This window comes from Peromyscus eremicus, chromosome 6, assembly GCF_949786415.1.
Source record: "Peromyscus eremicus chromosome 6, PerEre_H2_v1, whole genome shotgun sequence".
NCBI lineage: Eukaryota > Metazoa > Chordata > Mammalia > Rodentia > Cricetidae > Peromyscus > Peromyscus eremicus.
The window spans coordinates 76,281,387-76,298,278 of record NC_081421.1 but is presented as its reverse complement, the minus strand read 5'-3'; the positions used below and the strand labels follow the sequence as shown (position 1 = coordinate 76,298,278).

General features: G+C 35.8%; 1 protein-coding gene across 1 annotated transcript in view; it reads left to right on the top strand.

Moving 5' to 3' along the window:
• The window catches only part of Sycp1 (synaptonemal complex protein 1), a 98,998-nt gene that overhangs the window by 14,833 nt on the left and 67,273 nt on the right, over window positions 1–16,892 (top strand). The window contains exons 10-12 of the mRNA XM_059265977.1: window positions 4,617–4,686; window positions 5,269–5,342; window positions 8,326–8,434. Of these exons, the coding sequence (XP_059121960.1) occupies window positions 4,617–4,686; window positions 5,269–5,342; window positions 8,326–8,434 (253 nt within the window). The remainder of the gene's footprint in view (window positions 1–4,616; window positions 4,687–5,268; window positions 5,343–8,325; window positions 8,435–16,892) is intronic.

The following is a 16,892-nucleotide window of genomic DNA, read 5'->3' as shown; positions in this document are numbered from 1 at the left end:
CTAGTCAGAAACTGGGAGTGGAATCAGGAAATGGGGTGTTCATCAGAAGATTCTGGTTAACTGACCCAGCTGAAGAGACAAGGAGCAGTCACATTGGCTGTACTGGTTTATATTAGCTTTTAGCAAATCCAGAGCTCAGCGGTTAGCAGTCTGCAGCTGATTCCTGGATGGTGTCTGTCAGCCAAGTGAAAATTTGCTGAGACAGATACAGATTAGCGACAGAAGTTAAAGTTTAGGAACTTAAAGAAAAATCTTACATTTGGAACTTTCAGGCCCATGGTCCTAGTGATTGGGGGAGGGGAGGAGTCCTAAGTTTAGGAAAGAGATCTCACTCTCAGGAGCAGGCAGATCAGGAAACATAGGCTGTACTCATCTGGAGTCCTTTTGACCTGTGAGAGGTGTATCCAAGTCTTACAACTCTTTTGATTCTCTTAAGCTTACATGAAATTTTTAGTTTACAAAATACGTTTTAGATATATTCACATTAATCTGTGCTGAAATTGAAATCCACATTGTAGAAAGAAGCAGCTAACAGGTGTCTATATAACAGCTGGAGTAGACTCATGCTTTTGAGTCCTAGCAAAGACCATAGCTTTGGGTTAAAAAACGTGAACATGAATGAAGGTTCTATGATGACAATTAGGGTAGTCACCACTCTGATTACAGGAGGCGGCCAGTTCAGGCACCCTCTTCACTATTGCTAGGAGTCTTAGCTGGGGTCATCAGTTATAATGCAAACATTTGACATGCAGACGTCTACTACCCCTATGAAAAGGTCTTTCGATCCTCAAAGGGTCATGACCCATAGGTTGAGAACTGCTGCTCCAAGCTCTTTACCAGACTGCTTAGGTCATTGTCTTGCTGCACCATAAGATAGGAATATTCCAGTTTCTGGTTTTTAGTGTTTGGTGCTCTTAGCTGTGACCCTAACTCTTTAGCCTTTTATTTATTTACCTATTTATTTAAGGTCATGTATTAATAATATAAATATTTTATAAACTTAAATTTAAAAGCTGTTCCTTAAAATATATCCAGTTTTTTTTAATTTAAATTTTCTGTAAAACTCTAAAATTTCCTCTTAAAAAATTTAAAATTTCTCAACTGTGTTTTCCTACAATATCAAAAAGATAAAGGGCACAACCACAATCTGCACAGGGCAAAATCAAGCTCCAACAGTACAAATAATTCAGTGTTTAATATTTGGGATTAATATTTATAATCCTTTGGGCTTTCCCAAGGGGCTTGGGTCATCTCTCTGGGCCCACTTTTGGCAGCATACATAGCCTACATTCTATAGGCCCCCGGTGACTCAATTTCATCGCGGCTGGTGTTTCTGGTGACTATTACATGGCACTAGCATCTCCAAAACTGGTAGGGTCCCCAATTGCAACTGGGTTTTCTTTAGGAACTCCAGCCCTGCTACACACTGGCAAACCTCAAATGTTCTCCAAGATCCCTTTAAAACAAATACCACCTGGGTGACTCTTATGTTACAAAGTTTGGTTGCCAGTGTAAAGTACATTCTTGTATATAAATGTCTGGAGGTGCAGCTTTAATACCTAAACAAGCATTGTTTTAAAGTCCTGTCTATCATAAACCTGTTTTCATGACTGGACAGGAATTATCATACAAAAATCCATCCCAATCCAAAGTATCTCGGAGACTTGTGTTGTCTCCTTGGTTGGGCCATACCATGTGGGTTACCTTTAATCAAGATGGCAATGAAGTCACATGACATCTGCCCTCTCCAACTCTGGTAAAGGTGGCTGCCTATAGATGGTGGCATGCCACATGTTGCTTATATCCCAAAATGGAATCATGCCATATGGTTCCTTTACGATTACTTACGTATAGATTTTTAACTATCAACCCTATGTTGTGAGTTTTAACTTTTTTATTACAGATATTATAGATTTTTAACCATACCCAATAAATTTACAAATCTTGAAACTAGTAATTCCTTTAGCTGCTCTGCCTTGCTCTTTTCTCCCTATCACAGTTCTTGACCTGGATGGATATAGAGACTTTAAAAGCATGCCTGGGTCTGAGAAAGGCAGAGCCATAACCCAATTCCAGAGCCAGCTTCACAATAAGGTAGAACAGAGTAAAACAACTTTAATATTATGCATATCCAAAAGACATTTGAATCCCTATTACATTAGATTCAGTAGCCAGAAAGCTTAGAGATAAATTCTGAGCCTGGGTAGCTAGCAGCAGGAGAAACAGCACAGTAAGCTCACACATTCAAAGAAAACAAATCAGAATGTGGTGGCCATACATTCACAGTTCTGAGTTCCATGTTTGTAACAAACTTACGTACACACCAGAAAACACAGACCCATCCACATACACAAAACAGACAAAACTTTCCAACCAACCAGAATCAGGCAGGTGGGTGACGTCACGCTATTTGCACTGGACAGAAGAATATTGGGGTCCTAGATCTGGATCCCACAGATCAAACCAGACTGACTCACCAGAAGTCCTCTGTAGAGTAGATACTTGCTGCATTTCTCAGCACGGTAGTTCACACAGTCTGCCAAAGGCAGCCTCAGAGCCTTGGAGTGTCTCAGGCACTTGCCTTCTGAAGTGGCCCCTCAGCTCTGGAGTTCCCGTAGTGAAGGTCAAGCTTTAGAATCTGGGTACATGATCTGAATCTCACTGAGGCCTCCAGAAAATGTTAATTCCACCAGGTGAGAATAAGACCACTACAATTTTAACCCATATTTGAAGCAAGCTTTATTTATATACTGAGCAGGTTGATGGACTCTGGCCAGGTCCATTCCAGGTTTCCCATGAAATGGCGACTAATCACATTTTGTAGAGGCTTAAAAAGGCAAACCCCTAAGGCCACTGTATGGTGGTATTTTATTTGTACTGAAATGTGATTTTAATTGTATATTAATAAATAAAGTTGCCCGGGGGTCAGAACTACTAGAGCCATAGCAAGAGCGTGGCGGTGGTGGTGCACACCTTTAATCCCAGCACTTGGTAGACAGAGCTAGGTAGATCTCTGTATGTTCAAGGATACAGCCAGCATTGGAGACACACGCCTTTAATCTCAATCCCAACCATAGAAGACCTGGAAGTCTCTACAGACAGGCAGTGACGAGGCAGTCATGTGTTTGGGTTTACAACCAATGAGAAGACAAAACAAAAAGACTATATAAAGACAAACACACAGAAAGTAGGTCTCTTTCGGAGAGGTCTCTTGGCTTAAGAGGCTAGCTGCAGGGTAAGGCTCTTAGCTCTGATCTCTTGGCTTTCTTCTTTGCATTGGTTCTGTGTTTCTTATTTAATAAGATGGTTGGTTACATCTACATTTGGCGCCCAACGTGACAAGAATCCATTAAAAACCGCTTAACTTGGCTTGGCGGCAGGTCCGGTTTCCCGCCTGGGCAGCCGGCTCCCTAGCCCAGGCAGCTGGCTCCCTAGCCCAGGTCGGCTTGGCCTCAGGCCGGACTAACCTTGAGCTACTTGCTTAAAGCCGGTGCTACAAACAACTCAGGCCTGCCCTGCTGAACAGGACCACTGTACGTCGCACCAGGTCTAATAAGGGGTAAGCACATACCCTGATGTACTTCCTGCCTGTGAACCTCTTGCTTACATCCAGTCAGGAACAAGCATACGTCCTGACCTATTTCCTGCCTGTGTACCTCCTGTTGACCTTCTGTGTCACTCGGGTCAGTTGAAGAGAGTCACTTCAGCATGTTTATAAGGGTTTAGCATCATCATCATCATATCATCATCAGAGTCATCAACTTCTGATGGAGTGACTGCCTCATGGCTTCACAAAAGCCTCTCTATTGTTATATAAGAGACATCTTTAGCAAGTCAGTTTCTGCATCGTAAAACCTCTTATCTGGAATTGTTTGAAGGAATCATTACCTAAGCAATTCTCAACCATACTAAACTTCCTGGTTTGCCAAGTATGTCTCAGAACTAAGTTATGCAAAGACTCTGTGAATCCTTTAAAAGGACAACTCAGATAACAATCCCTGACTATTTACAAAAGATTACTTCAAAGTCTAGATGCCGTCAGTATGGAATTCAAGCCAGATACAATGGATCTGTTGAATCTTTCACTACACCTGTCTACATGTGATCAAGCATATCTGGTGCAGATGAATCAAGCAAACTTGTTTAGGGGAGCGAAAATGTGGCTAATTATGTCCCATAAATAATAGCCTCCAGCATTTCAGGAGTTTCTGTCTTTGGGCAAAGGGCTTACAGGTTGGAGGCATTTTTGTTTTATGAATCTCTCAGGCACGGTAATTAAAACTTAAAATAGTATGTATATTTGCGTGGGTGTGCCTGCCACATGGTGCGTGTAGAGGTTGGAGTTAGTTTGTTCTTTCTACCATATGGATTCCAAAGATCAAACTCAGGCTGAAAGGTTTGTTAGCAGATACCTTTGTCAGCTAAGATATCACAGTGGCTTCATTATAGACACAACTTATATCTTTTTAGTAAATTATTATGTTACAGTGTTTGCAGTTTTCAAAGTTGTATGAATTTATGTCCAGTGATTATGTGGTCAAATTTATTAATATTTTCAAAGTTTTAAAAAAGTTTTTAAAAAGATCTCATTTTAAAAGTTAAATTTTGTATTCTAGAAAATGATACTAGCTTTTGAGGACCTTCGTGTGCAAGCTGAGAATGCCAGACTGGAAATGCATTTTAAGTGTAGGAGTCCTTTTTAACTTTTCATGTTGCTTTTCTGCTACTTACGTTTTATTAGATTTTGTTAACTTTTGTACCCCTTTAATTTGACGCTCTCAGCTATTTTATATTTCATATATTTCATATTTTGTAAGTCCCTCAAAATCTTGTTGATTGTGGCAGGGAATTAAAATTGCTTTTGGTTTTGAAACCACCTTTTCTATGAAATAAATTTATTAATGGCTTATATTTAGTTTTTTAGAGGCATAGTTTTACCTTACCTATTTATATATTTATGGGTAAATTAGTATATACATGTCTAAGATTTGTTATTTTATGTAAGTATTCTATAAAGAATAGTTTTTATGTAAGTGCTGTTGTAAGAGCTATAGGATTTTAAGCTATAACTTTGATACTGTATACAGTCACTATTTTACTAAACAGAATTGGCAGAAAGAAAATACCAGTTTTTAGTGTACTAGAAACTTTTGAGATTTAGTATAATTTTGAGATAAACAAGGAAAAGAAATCTTTAAACTTTGTTTAAACTTTTGGAAAAGTTATGCAGTTGTATTAAGACAAGGTTTATTTATTCTATTTTTAAAGTAAAGGAAGATAATGAAAAAATCCAACACCTTGAAGAAGAATATAAGAAGGAAGTAAACGACAAGGATAATCAGGTTTTAAAAAATAACCAACAATTTATATTCTTTTAAAAAATTTATTACACATAATTATTACACATAATTATGAGGTACAGTGTGATGTTTTGGTTTATGTCCACATTGAGCATTAAGTAGTGATAATATTAGATTAATTAGCATATTTATCACTTAAACTTTATAATAAGTATATTTAAATTCTAACTATTCTGAGATTAATACTGCATTTTTTATATTTGTTACTTCATAAAATACCTAAAAAATCAAAAATACTGTGTTTGCTGACATACGAGCTAATTTATATGATGTAATTTTAGTATTATGTATTCAAATATTTAGCCTTTTGCTTAAATTAATTTTTATGATTCAATTATGCATTTATTGGAAGGTCAGCCTTGAGTGGTTTTGAATCAGTGAGTCTAAAATGTTTATATCAGTTTATATTGCTGCAAAAATGTGAAAAATTTTGTTCAAACAAAAACCCTATTAAGTAATATAAAGATGATCATTGGTACCTGCACATTTTGCAGTTTGTTTTGAAATTTACTCTTTATAACACCAATGAAAGGAAACTAAGACATTCTGTTGTTTCTTTCTATTAATATCACATAGTGGAAGACTTGAAATGGTAAGTCTGTATTCTCTGATGTTTGCGTGAATGTCAGTTTTAGGTTTGTATTGCTATCTCTTTTTCATGCCTTGTGCTTCCCAAATAGGAAGTGATATATAATGAGGGATCCTGGCTGGGCATAGTGGTGCACTCCTTTAATCCTTGTACTTAGGAAGCAAAGGCAGATAGATCACTGTGAATTCAAGGCCAGCCTGGTCTACACAGTGAATTCCAGGACAGCCAGGGCTTTATAGAAAGACCTTGTCTCAAAAGGGAGAAGAGATCCCCTCTTATTTCCTTCCATCTTCTCTGGCTTTCCAGAAGGTATCTTGTAATCACAGTTAAGGAGGGTATATATTTAATAATAATAAAAAATTAGAAGTACAGAAAGGATGCTTAGAGTTTTATATTGTGATTAAAAGATACTTCAGTTATGCTTATGTTGTGTGAAAATCTTTAAACAATCTTTTTGTATTTTAACTTTATTTTTAAGCCAGATTTTCAGAAGAAGGAAGTCTTCTTAAAAATCAAAATTGTGCTTATTTCACAAAACGTAAAAGTAGAATAAAATGCTAAAAAGGATCATTTTGGAATTCTTGGTGCCATGTTTGAGACTATAGATTGTTGGACTATCTTGCTAAGTCATTGGCCTGCTAGTGTTTTTTCTTATGGATTTGTAAATACCATTGTAAGAATTTTCCAGACAGTCTAAATTCCTTCCTGGGGATAGAAATGTGACAGATGACATTATGGAGCAGAGTTTGACAGGGTAGGAAAGGTCAGATGAGTGTCTCTATTTTTATGCTGACTTTTCCATTCTATCTTGTATACCCCTTTCCTCACTTACAATATCCATTTTAGAGATGATCTGTTTTGTTTTGAGGTGCTGGAACTTGAACCCAGGGTCTTGGGTATGCTAGGTAAGTGGTCTGCTATTTAGCTCTATCCCAAACCTATCTTTTAAAGTTTGTATGCAAAGGTGGAGCAGGGTTCTTTGATGGCATTGGCTGGTAGGTGGTACTGTCCAGAGTGAACAGGTGATTTTTTTTCTTTGTACTTAGTCTTTGGTTTTAAGTCCATCTGATGAAGTGTCTGTGTCCCTTAATTCTTAAAAAATTTCAGGACTCTTTGGATTCGTTATCTTGCTTCTCATTATCTAGTTTCTCCCTTTGTAAACTCTTAGGTTTTACCCTACTTTTCTAAGTTGAGCCGTTTTCCATTCCTTCCAACTGATTTTCTTCTTTATATATTATGCTTTGGATTATAGTTGTCTTGTGGTTTTGTAGAGATAAAATTTATCTTTGTTATTTCCCTGGCTAATTTTAAGGTGATTTAGAGATAAAATAGGAGGTTGGCTTTTTTTTTTTTTCTAATTTGAGTTTTTAATTTCTGCTGTTTCTTTACATTACCTGTAGCCATCAGAATACTTTTGGTTATCTAAATAAAGATTTCTCAATAGTTAGCCTTCCTAAACCAGCCTAGAACAACCATTTCTCCATATTTGTCGATTGTTCTCTCTCTCTCTCTCTCTCTCTCTCTCTCTCTCTCTCTCTCTCTCTCTCCCCCTCCCTCCCTCCCTCCCCCTCTCTCTCTCGGTCTTTCTATGTAGTGCTTGCTGTTCTGGAGCTTGCTGTGTAGACTGGGCTAGCCTTGAACTTACAGAGATCCTCCTGCTTCTGCTTCCCAAATGCTGGGATTAAAGGCATGTATTACCATGCCTGGCTTGCCTGATTAATTTATATCAAAACTCCTTTTAATCCTTTGAAAGTTTTATTACTTTCCATGAGACTGATTTAGATGCTCCTTTTTTTAGCTAGGTTTGGTGGCACATGCCTTTAGTCCCAGCATGTGGGAGGCAGAGGCAAGTGGATCTCTATGAGTTAGAGGCTATAGAGTTCCAGTACACTTAAGGCTATGTAGTGATATCTCTGTCTCAAAAATAAAAACAAAACAAAAACCCCTAATACCAATACTAATAAGAGAGGTTCTTCTTTCCTGATTTTGAAAACATTTTTGTTCTATTACCAATAATGTCCAGGTGTAGTTGTTTGTGTGCTGAGTTTCTTAAAGGTGAGTTCTCTCATTTCTATATACTCAATACTTACAGTTTCTGGTGTTCAATAATATTTATTGAGTGAATGAATCATATTTCATTATGTAGCTGTCTCTAAAAGTTTGAAATGAGTAGTTTAATATTGAGTATATTATACAAGTTTACTCATTTATTCAATAAATACTTATTTTTATAACCATGTATTAAATGACATGTACAGCTATATAAAAATTTTTGCATATAAAACGAGTATACGAAATAATCATAGGTGATAATAAATGCTAAGGTGATAATTTTAACTTTTTACATCAATATTGTTTTTTAAAAATTTATTTTAGGTATCACTACTATTGATCCAAAGTACTGAGAAAGAAAATAAAATGAAAGATTTAACATTCCTTCTAGAGGAATCCAAAGATAAAGTTAATCGATTAGAGGAAAAAACAAGTAAGAATTTATATAAAATATAAAAATGTAACAGTGTGCCTTATATATTCCTTTTGTTTTAATTTTTTTTTAACAATTTTTTAATGGTATTTTCTAGTGCTGTGATCTTCAACTTGGTTTGGAGCAGTTGAAGGAGGACATAATTGAATTACTTGGGGATCCCCAGCTAATACATTTTGTATTCTATTTTACCCGTACTTTTGGCTGTTTCTTCTTCCCACAAATATGCCTCCCATTTTAAATTTGTTGGTTAAACTCTTCTATATCTTTCTTTACTCTTAATAAAGGTCTTTATTGCAATTCATTGGAAAGAGTAGAATCTTTGATTAAGACAGATTTTGAGACAGAATCTTTAACTTAATCTGAGGCTTGCTCATTTCTCTGCATAGAATGGCTAGCAAACCCTAGGGATTCTCCTACTTCTGCCTCCCCAACACTAAGGTTACAGGAATGTGCCATCTCTCCCAGCTTTTTTATGTGTGTTTTAGGGGAATCAAACTCAGGTCTGTGGTGATATTGTATTCCCCAATATATTGTGCACCCTAATAAACTTATCTGGAGTCAGAGAACAGAACAGCTACTAGATATAGAGGTCAGAAAATGGTGGCACACACACCTTTAATCCTAGCATTCCAGAGGCAGAGATCTATCTGGATCTCTGTGAGTTCAAAGCCACACTGGAAACAGCCAGGCATGGTGACACACGTCTTTAATCCCAGGAAGTGATGACAGGAAGCAGAAAGGTATAAAAGGTGTGAAAACCAGGAAGTAGAGCCTGGTTAAGCCTTTTGGTTTTTGAGCAGCAGTTCAGCTGTGATACATTTGGGTGAGGACTCAGAGGCTTCCAGTCTGAGGAAACAGGATCAGCTGAGGAATTGGCGAGGTGAGGAAGCTGTGGCTTGTTCTGCTTCTCTGATCTTCCAGCGTTCACCCCGATACCTGGCTTCAGGTTTGATTTTATTAATAAGACTTTTTTTTTTTCTTTTTGGTTTTTTGAGACAGGGTTTCTCTGTGTAGCTTTGCACTTTTCCTGGAACTCACTTGGTAGCCCAGGCTGGCCTCGAACTCACAGAGATCCACCTGGCTCTGCCTCCCAAGTGCTGGGATTAAAGGCGTGTGCCACCACCGCCCAGCTTAATAAGACTTTTTAAGATTCGTGCTATACAGGTCTTTATGTTTGCACAGTACTTTACTGACTGAGTCATCTTCCCAGCTCCCTGTGGTGGTTTGAGTGAGAATGACCCCCATAGGTCATATGTTTGAATACTTGGTTCTCAGTTGGTGGAACTGTTTGGGAGGGATTGAGGGTGTGGCCTTGTTGGAGGAGGTGTGTCACTGGGGGCAGGCTTTGAGGTTTCAAAAGCCTAAGGCGCCGGGCGGTGGTGGTGCACGCCTTTAATCCCAGCACTCGGGAGGCAGGGCCAGGCGGATCTCTGTGAGTTCGAGGCCAGCCTGGGCTACCAAGTGAGTCCCAGGAAAGGTGCAAAGCTACACAGAGAAACCCTGTCTCGAAAAACCAAAAAAAAAAAAAAAAAAAAAAAACCAAAAACCAAAAAACCTGAGGCATTCCCAGTTTGCTCTCTCTATCTCTGTGCCTTGTGCTTGTGGATCAAGTATTGGGAACCAAGTATTCAAACATAGGACCTATGGTGGTCATTCTCATTCAAGCCACCACAAGGAGCTGAGAAGATGACTCAGTAAAGTACTCCTAGTTGTTGATTCAGAGATGTGCCTGCCTGATGCCATGCTCCTCATCATGTTGGTAATGGTCTTCAGTTCTCTGCATGGTGAGCCCCAAGTTAAATGCTTTTTAAGTTTCCTTGGTCATGGTGTTCTTTCTTGGCAATTGAAAAGTAACAGGCATTTAATTTTTTAAATCAGTTTTCAGGGCTGGAGAGTTGACTCAGTGGTTAAAAACACTTTTTTTGCTTTTATAGAGGACATGGATTCAATTTCTAGCACATAAGTGATGTCCTACAACCATCTGTAAGTCCAGTTCCAAGGGATCTGATGCTCTCTTTTGGCCTTGGTAGGCACCACATGCATGTGGTTCACAGACATACATGTAGACAAAACACTTATACGCATAAAAATGAAAATAAATCTTTGAAAGAAAAAAAGAAATTGGTTGTCAACCTAACTGTTGAACCTTTGAAAGTAAGGAATCTTTTCCTCTTCTTACAGCATTTTAGATTTTCTTTATCTTTGATTTTAGATGTTATAGAATGATATTTTAAGATACTGATACAATTTTATAGTTTCTAGAAGTTATAAATTAGTACCCTTTATTATTTGCTTCTTAAAAATTCTGAGTAGTAATCTTTTTAGATAGTAAGTTACTCCATTATGTTTACTTTACATAGGATCTTTCTGTGTAGCCCAGTTTGACTATAGCTGTGCTGTGTTAACTCATGCTGGACCTTGAACTTGTGATCCTCCTTCCTTAGTTCTGTGTGAACTGAGGTGTTTTACAGGCATATACTACTGTCTTGTGCTTTATTTGCATGGTCTGGTTTCCTTTCCTTAATAAAAAGAATGTCTAGCAAAAAAAACAAAACAAAACAAAAAAACCCAAAAAACCAAAAAAAAAAAAAGAAAAACAAAACCCAACCCAAAACAAAAAAAAAAAACAACTTTGGTCATCTAAAAGTCCTACCTTCTGCCATACTTGCCTTGGTAAATTCTTATTACTTTATCAGTGAGTTGAATAGACAATATTATAGGCCGGCCTTAAATTCTGTATCTTCCTGTTGAAGCTTGCAAAGGCTGGGATTATAGGCATATAACATGCCTGACTTTTCTTCTTCTTCTTATTAGATCATGAAATTTCATTTTAGAATTTTTAAATTTAAAAAAAGAAAAATATTTTTAAATTTAAAAGAATTTAAAAAAAGATTTATGTATTTTATGTGTATGAGTGTTTTGTTTATATGTACATCTGTGTACCATGTGTGTATCTGGTACTCATGGAGGTTAGAGGGCATTGGATCACCTTGAACTGGAGTTATGGATGGTTGTGAACCACCATGGGAGTGCTGGGGATTGAACTCAGGTCCTCTGGATGAATAACAATGTTTTTAACTGCTGAGCCATCTCTTTGGCCCCTCATTTGTAGAAGTTTTAAAATCTTTAAAAATAGATAGGCCTTTAAAAAGCATCTAAATCTGTGTTTGTGCGTGCGTGCATGCATGCGTGCCTGCCTATCTATCTCTATCTATCTATCTATCTATCTATCTATCTATCTATCTATCTATCTATATTTTTGTTTTGTGATAGAGTCTTGCCATGTATCCATGGCTGTCTTGGAACTTACTATATAGAACACACTGGTCTTGACCTTATAGCAGTCTTGTCTTTGCTTTTGGAGATTACAAGTATGTGCTACCACATCTAGCTTATGTAGAAGTATATTTTTATAAGGAAATTTATTTGCATCTTATGAAATTCTGGGAGAATTTATGAGTAGTTCAAATTAAGTTTTGGCTTAGAATAGTGTACATTTAGTTTTGATGCATGCCTGAAGGCAGACTTATGATTATGACCATTTGGAAGATCATAGTATCTATTTTTAAACAATCTGGGAATAAAGTTTTATCTATAATGATTATAATGCTATAGTCATTAGTCATCATATCCTTTTTCTAGAAATCTGTTTTTCCTTCACAGTTAGACATCAACTCTTTTTGGAGGAGGTTTGAGACAGGATTTCTCTGTGTAACAGCCTTTGCTGTCCTTAAACTCACTCTGTAGTCCAGGCTGACCTTGAACTCAAAGAGATCCACCTGCCTCTACCTCCCAAGTGCTGGGATTAAAGGTGTGCACCACGGCCACTCAGCAACATTTTCTATTGTTACAAATTGTCTTTAATTTTTTGTTTTTAATTAATATACAAAGTAATAGGGTTTATAATGGCATTTTCATACATACTTTGGGTTAATCCTCCCCCACCATCTTTACTCCCCTAACTTGTATCTTTCTACCTACTTACTCACTTTCCACTTACATGTCCCATATATTTTGTTTTCCTCTCTTTTTAAAAACCTTTATCCCCTCTTCCTGTGGACCCTTCCTAGTTTTTTTGACCCACACTCAAACCCAACCTCGTATATATACATATATAAGAATTAAAAGCTAGTGTCCATATAAGCATGTTCATGAAATGTTTGTCTTTCTGAGTCTGAGTTAACTCAGTTTCCAGATGCATCCACTTTCCTGCAAATTTTTCAGTGAACATCTAGGCTGATTTCATTTCCTTGCTATTGTGACTGGAGCAGCAATGAACACTGATGTGCAAGTATCTGTGTGGTAGGATTTAGAGTTCTTCAGATGTATATAATACAGGCTGTCTTTCCCCCAATGTATATTTTTAAATACTTTTATAAAAATATTAAGTAGATATAGTTGAATGTTTATTGCTGTGTTCTATATTTTGTTCCATTGTTCTACATTCTGTTTTTGGACCAGTATTGTACTGTCTTTTTCACTGTGGCTCAGCAGTGTAATTTGAGGCATTGTTGTTTTTGCTTTGGGTAGACTTAACAATATTTTCTTTTTCCACATGGATTTTAGGGTTATGTTTTTCTAGTTCTTTGAAGAATGTTATTGGAATTTTGATGTGAGCTTTATTCAGGCTGTAATTTACTTTTGGTTATATAGCTATTTTCACAATATTCTTTCAATTGAGGAGCATGGAATTTTCAATAATCTAGTTTTTTAACTCAATTTCTGTTTTCAGTGTCTTAAAGATTTCACTTTAGAGGTATTTTATTTTCTTTATTAGGTTTATTCCCAGGGATTTACTTTTTTGAAGCTTTTATGAATAGGATATTCTTCTTGATATTTCTTTCACCAAGTTTGTTATTGGTGTAATGAAAACTACTGAGTTTTTAATGTTGATTTTTGTCTTCTGCAGCTTGTTAAAAGTGTTTCTCAGACCTAAGAGTTTTCTGGTTGCAGTAAATAAGAGTATTTTAAGTATAGAATTATGTTGCCTGCAACTATGGATGATTTGACTTTTTTCCTATTTGTATTTCTTTTGTATCTTTCTGTTATGTTACTGTTTTAACTATGCTTCAAGTACTATATTAAGAGTTGAGAGAGTTGTCTCATTCCAGATTTTAGAGGAAATACTCTTATTTTTAGTATAATGCTGCTTATAGGTTTATCATATATAGTCTTTATTATGTTGAGGTATATTCCATCTATTCTTAATTTTTCATGAAATGTTGAATTCTATCATACTTTTTTTGCATATATTGAGATGACTAGGTATTCTCTTTTAAGTCTTATATTGTATATTACATTTATTGATTTGCATATGTTGAGCCAACTTTGCATCAACTTGTATAATACCAGGCTTGGTTATGATGTATAACTTTCTTAATGTGTTCTTGAGTTTGATTTGCAAGCATTTTGTAGAGAAGTTTTACACTGTGTTCATCGGATAAATTGGTATGTAGTTTTACCGCCTTCCCTCCCTCCTTCCATTTCTCTCTCTTTTTCTTATAAAATGTTTGTTTCCAGTTTTGATGTTAGAACAATACTGGCTTTATAGAATGGAACAAGTCTTCCTTCTCTATTTTGTAGAATAGTTTGAGAAGATTGGCATTAGGTTTTTCATAAAACTTCGGAAGAATTCAGCAATGAATCTACCTTGTTCTGGACTTTTGTTTATGGGGAGGCTTTTAGTTATTGCTTAAGTATCATTTCTTTTTATGGGTCTTTTAAATTGTTTATATATTCTGAGCTGGGTGTGGTGGAGCATGCCTTTGAATCCCAGCAATTTGGGAGGCAGAGGCAAGTTGATCTCTGAGAGTTCAAGGTCAACCCCTTCTGCACAGTGAGTACCAGGCCAGCCAGTACTACACACTGAAACCCTGTCTCAAAAAAAAAAAAAAAATTCATCCATTTCTTACAGCTTTTTCGGATTTTTGGTATATAAATTTTCAAAGTATTGTCTAATGACGTTTTGGATTTCACTTGAGTTTATTGTAACAGCTCTTTTTTTACATCTCTAATTTTGTTAATTTGAGTCTTTTTCCTTTTGGTTAGTGTAGCTAGGGGTTTTTGATCTTGCTAATCTTTTCAGTACTTTGATTTTGTGTATCATTCTTTAAGTCTCTATTTCATTACTTTTTGCCCTAATCTTTATTATTTCTTGCCATCTTTTCCATTTAATTTTGGCTTCCTCTTCCTTTTCTAGGACTATGTAAGTGATTGGCTATTTAAGTTTGCTGTTTTTATTTGAGTACATATAGCTGTAAATTTTCCTTAAAAGATTGCCCTGGGTTTATCCTAGAGCTTTTGGTAGGTTGTGCGATTGTTCTCATTTACTTCTAGGAATTAAAAAAATTCCTCATTGATTTGTTAAACTACTCATTGTTCATTTAAAGGTGTCTAGTTTAGGCTCTAAGTGTTTGTGTAGTTTTTGAAGTTTTTCTTGCTATGTTGATTTCTCAATTTATTTATCTGTGGTCTGACAAGATTTCATGCACTACTGAAAGAATGTATATTCTTTATTATGTTTGATGGAATAAATTCTGTTGATATCTTTAAATCCTTTCTACTATATGGGTCTCCAGGATTGAACTAAGGTCTTCAGGCTTGGTGATGAGCCTATTTACCCATTGAACCATTTTGCTGACCCTGGGAAGGAGACCTGTTTAAATATGAGAGTGAATTATTAAAGACTCCCATTATTATTGCATTAGAGAATATGTGAACATTTTTAGGCCTTTTAAAGTTTGTGTTAAGAACTTAGGACACACAATACTTGATTCATAGATATTTAATAATAGTTATATTTTATTATTTTAGTTTTTTTTAGATAATTCTCACTCTGTGGCCTTGTTGGCCATACCTGGAACTTAGTATGTAGACCAGACTATCCTTGAACTCATAGACATCTACCTGTCTCTGCACCCTCAGTGCTGGGATTAAAGGCCCGTGCCACTATACCCAGCTCTTACATTTTCTTGATGAATTATTCCCTTTATTAATATATAGTGATAATCTCTTCTAATTAGTTTTGTTTTGAAGTCTATTTTATCAGATATGAGAATTATAATAGCATGTAATGTTATTTGCGGTCGATAGATTTCTAGCTTTTGGGTGTCTTTTATTAGATATGTATGTGTTTTTGCTAGGTATATGTGTTTCTTGGGAATAACAGTTGCATGACTCAATTTGTTTTACTTTATTCAGTTACTCTGCATCTTTTAACTAGCAACTTGAGGTCATTTGCATTTAAAGTTATTGTTGAAAGGGATTTGCTATTTCTACTGTGATTTTTTGATTGTTGTTGTTCTGGTTTGATGGATTATTGATTATTCTTTTCTTCCCCTGTTAGTATTAGGGGTTTGGTGGTTTTCTATGTTAGAACATGACTGATTCCTTCCTGGCTTGCTTCTCTTCTTTTGTTTCTTTCATAAAATGTTTATTCCTGTCTCTTTATGGGTAAGAGTATCTTTCTTCTTTTGCTGTGCATAGTTTTTCTTTAAGGATTTTTCTACAGTGCTGGTTTGGTTGTCATGAATTAATTGCCTTACTTATGCTTGTCTTGAAATGTTCTGTTTCTTCATCTTAAATTTTTAAATTAAATTTTTTTTTGAGAATTTCATTGGATAAGTTGTCTCAATTCTCTCTTGTACTCCAGGAATTTTATTTTGGTCTGTTGAACATTATCTCAGAGTTCTTAGATGTTTTGGTTACATTCACTTAAGTTTTTTCTTTATATGTATCTGTGCATATTGTCATCTCTTCTTCATTCTCCATCCCTAAAATTCCTTCTGCTTGTTCTCATCTATTGATGGTCCTTTCTATTATGTTTTTTTATTTGATTGATTCATCCATTTCTAGAATTTCTGTTTGGTTCTTTTTCTACTTCTCAACTTCATTGACTTTTCCTTCCTGTTTTTAATTTTTTTCTTCCAAGTTATTGACATTTTTATCCACTATATAAGTTTCTTGTCTAGATCCTGAATTGATTGACTACTTATTTCATTTATCTGCTTATTTAAGTAATCTATATGGTCATTGATCTTTTTTAAAAGTAGAACTGGGATATTTTTGTGATATTTTAGCCATATTCCATTATTTTTGTTTTCTAGTATAGAGAAGTCATGTTCTTGTGAGGATATTTCAGCTGATAGCTGTCTGATTTTTGTGTTCCTTTGTTGCGTTTCGCATATTTGTTGGAATGAATGTAATCTCCAGTTTTTTCCCCCTTTCCTCACTGTTTTTGTTTGTTTTCTCTTACATGAATTCTCCAGTTGAGTTTTCTTCACTTGGATTGAAGCTGACTCTAGTAACCAAAAAAAAAAAAATTTGATGACAGATGTTCTAATATTAACTGTAGGAGAAGACACTTGTACACTTCACTTGTTTCCCTGTAAAGTTCTTAGACAATTAGCTGGATGTCTTAGCTGGTCTTTGGTTTACATTAGAATCCTGAAGAAGT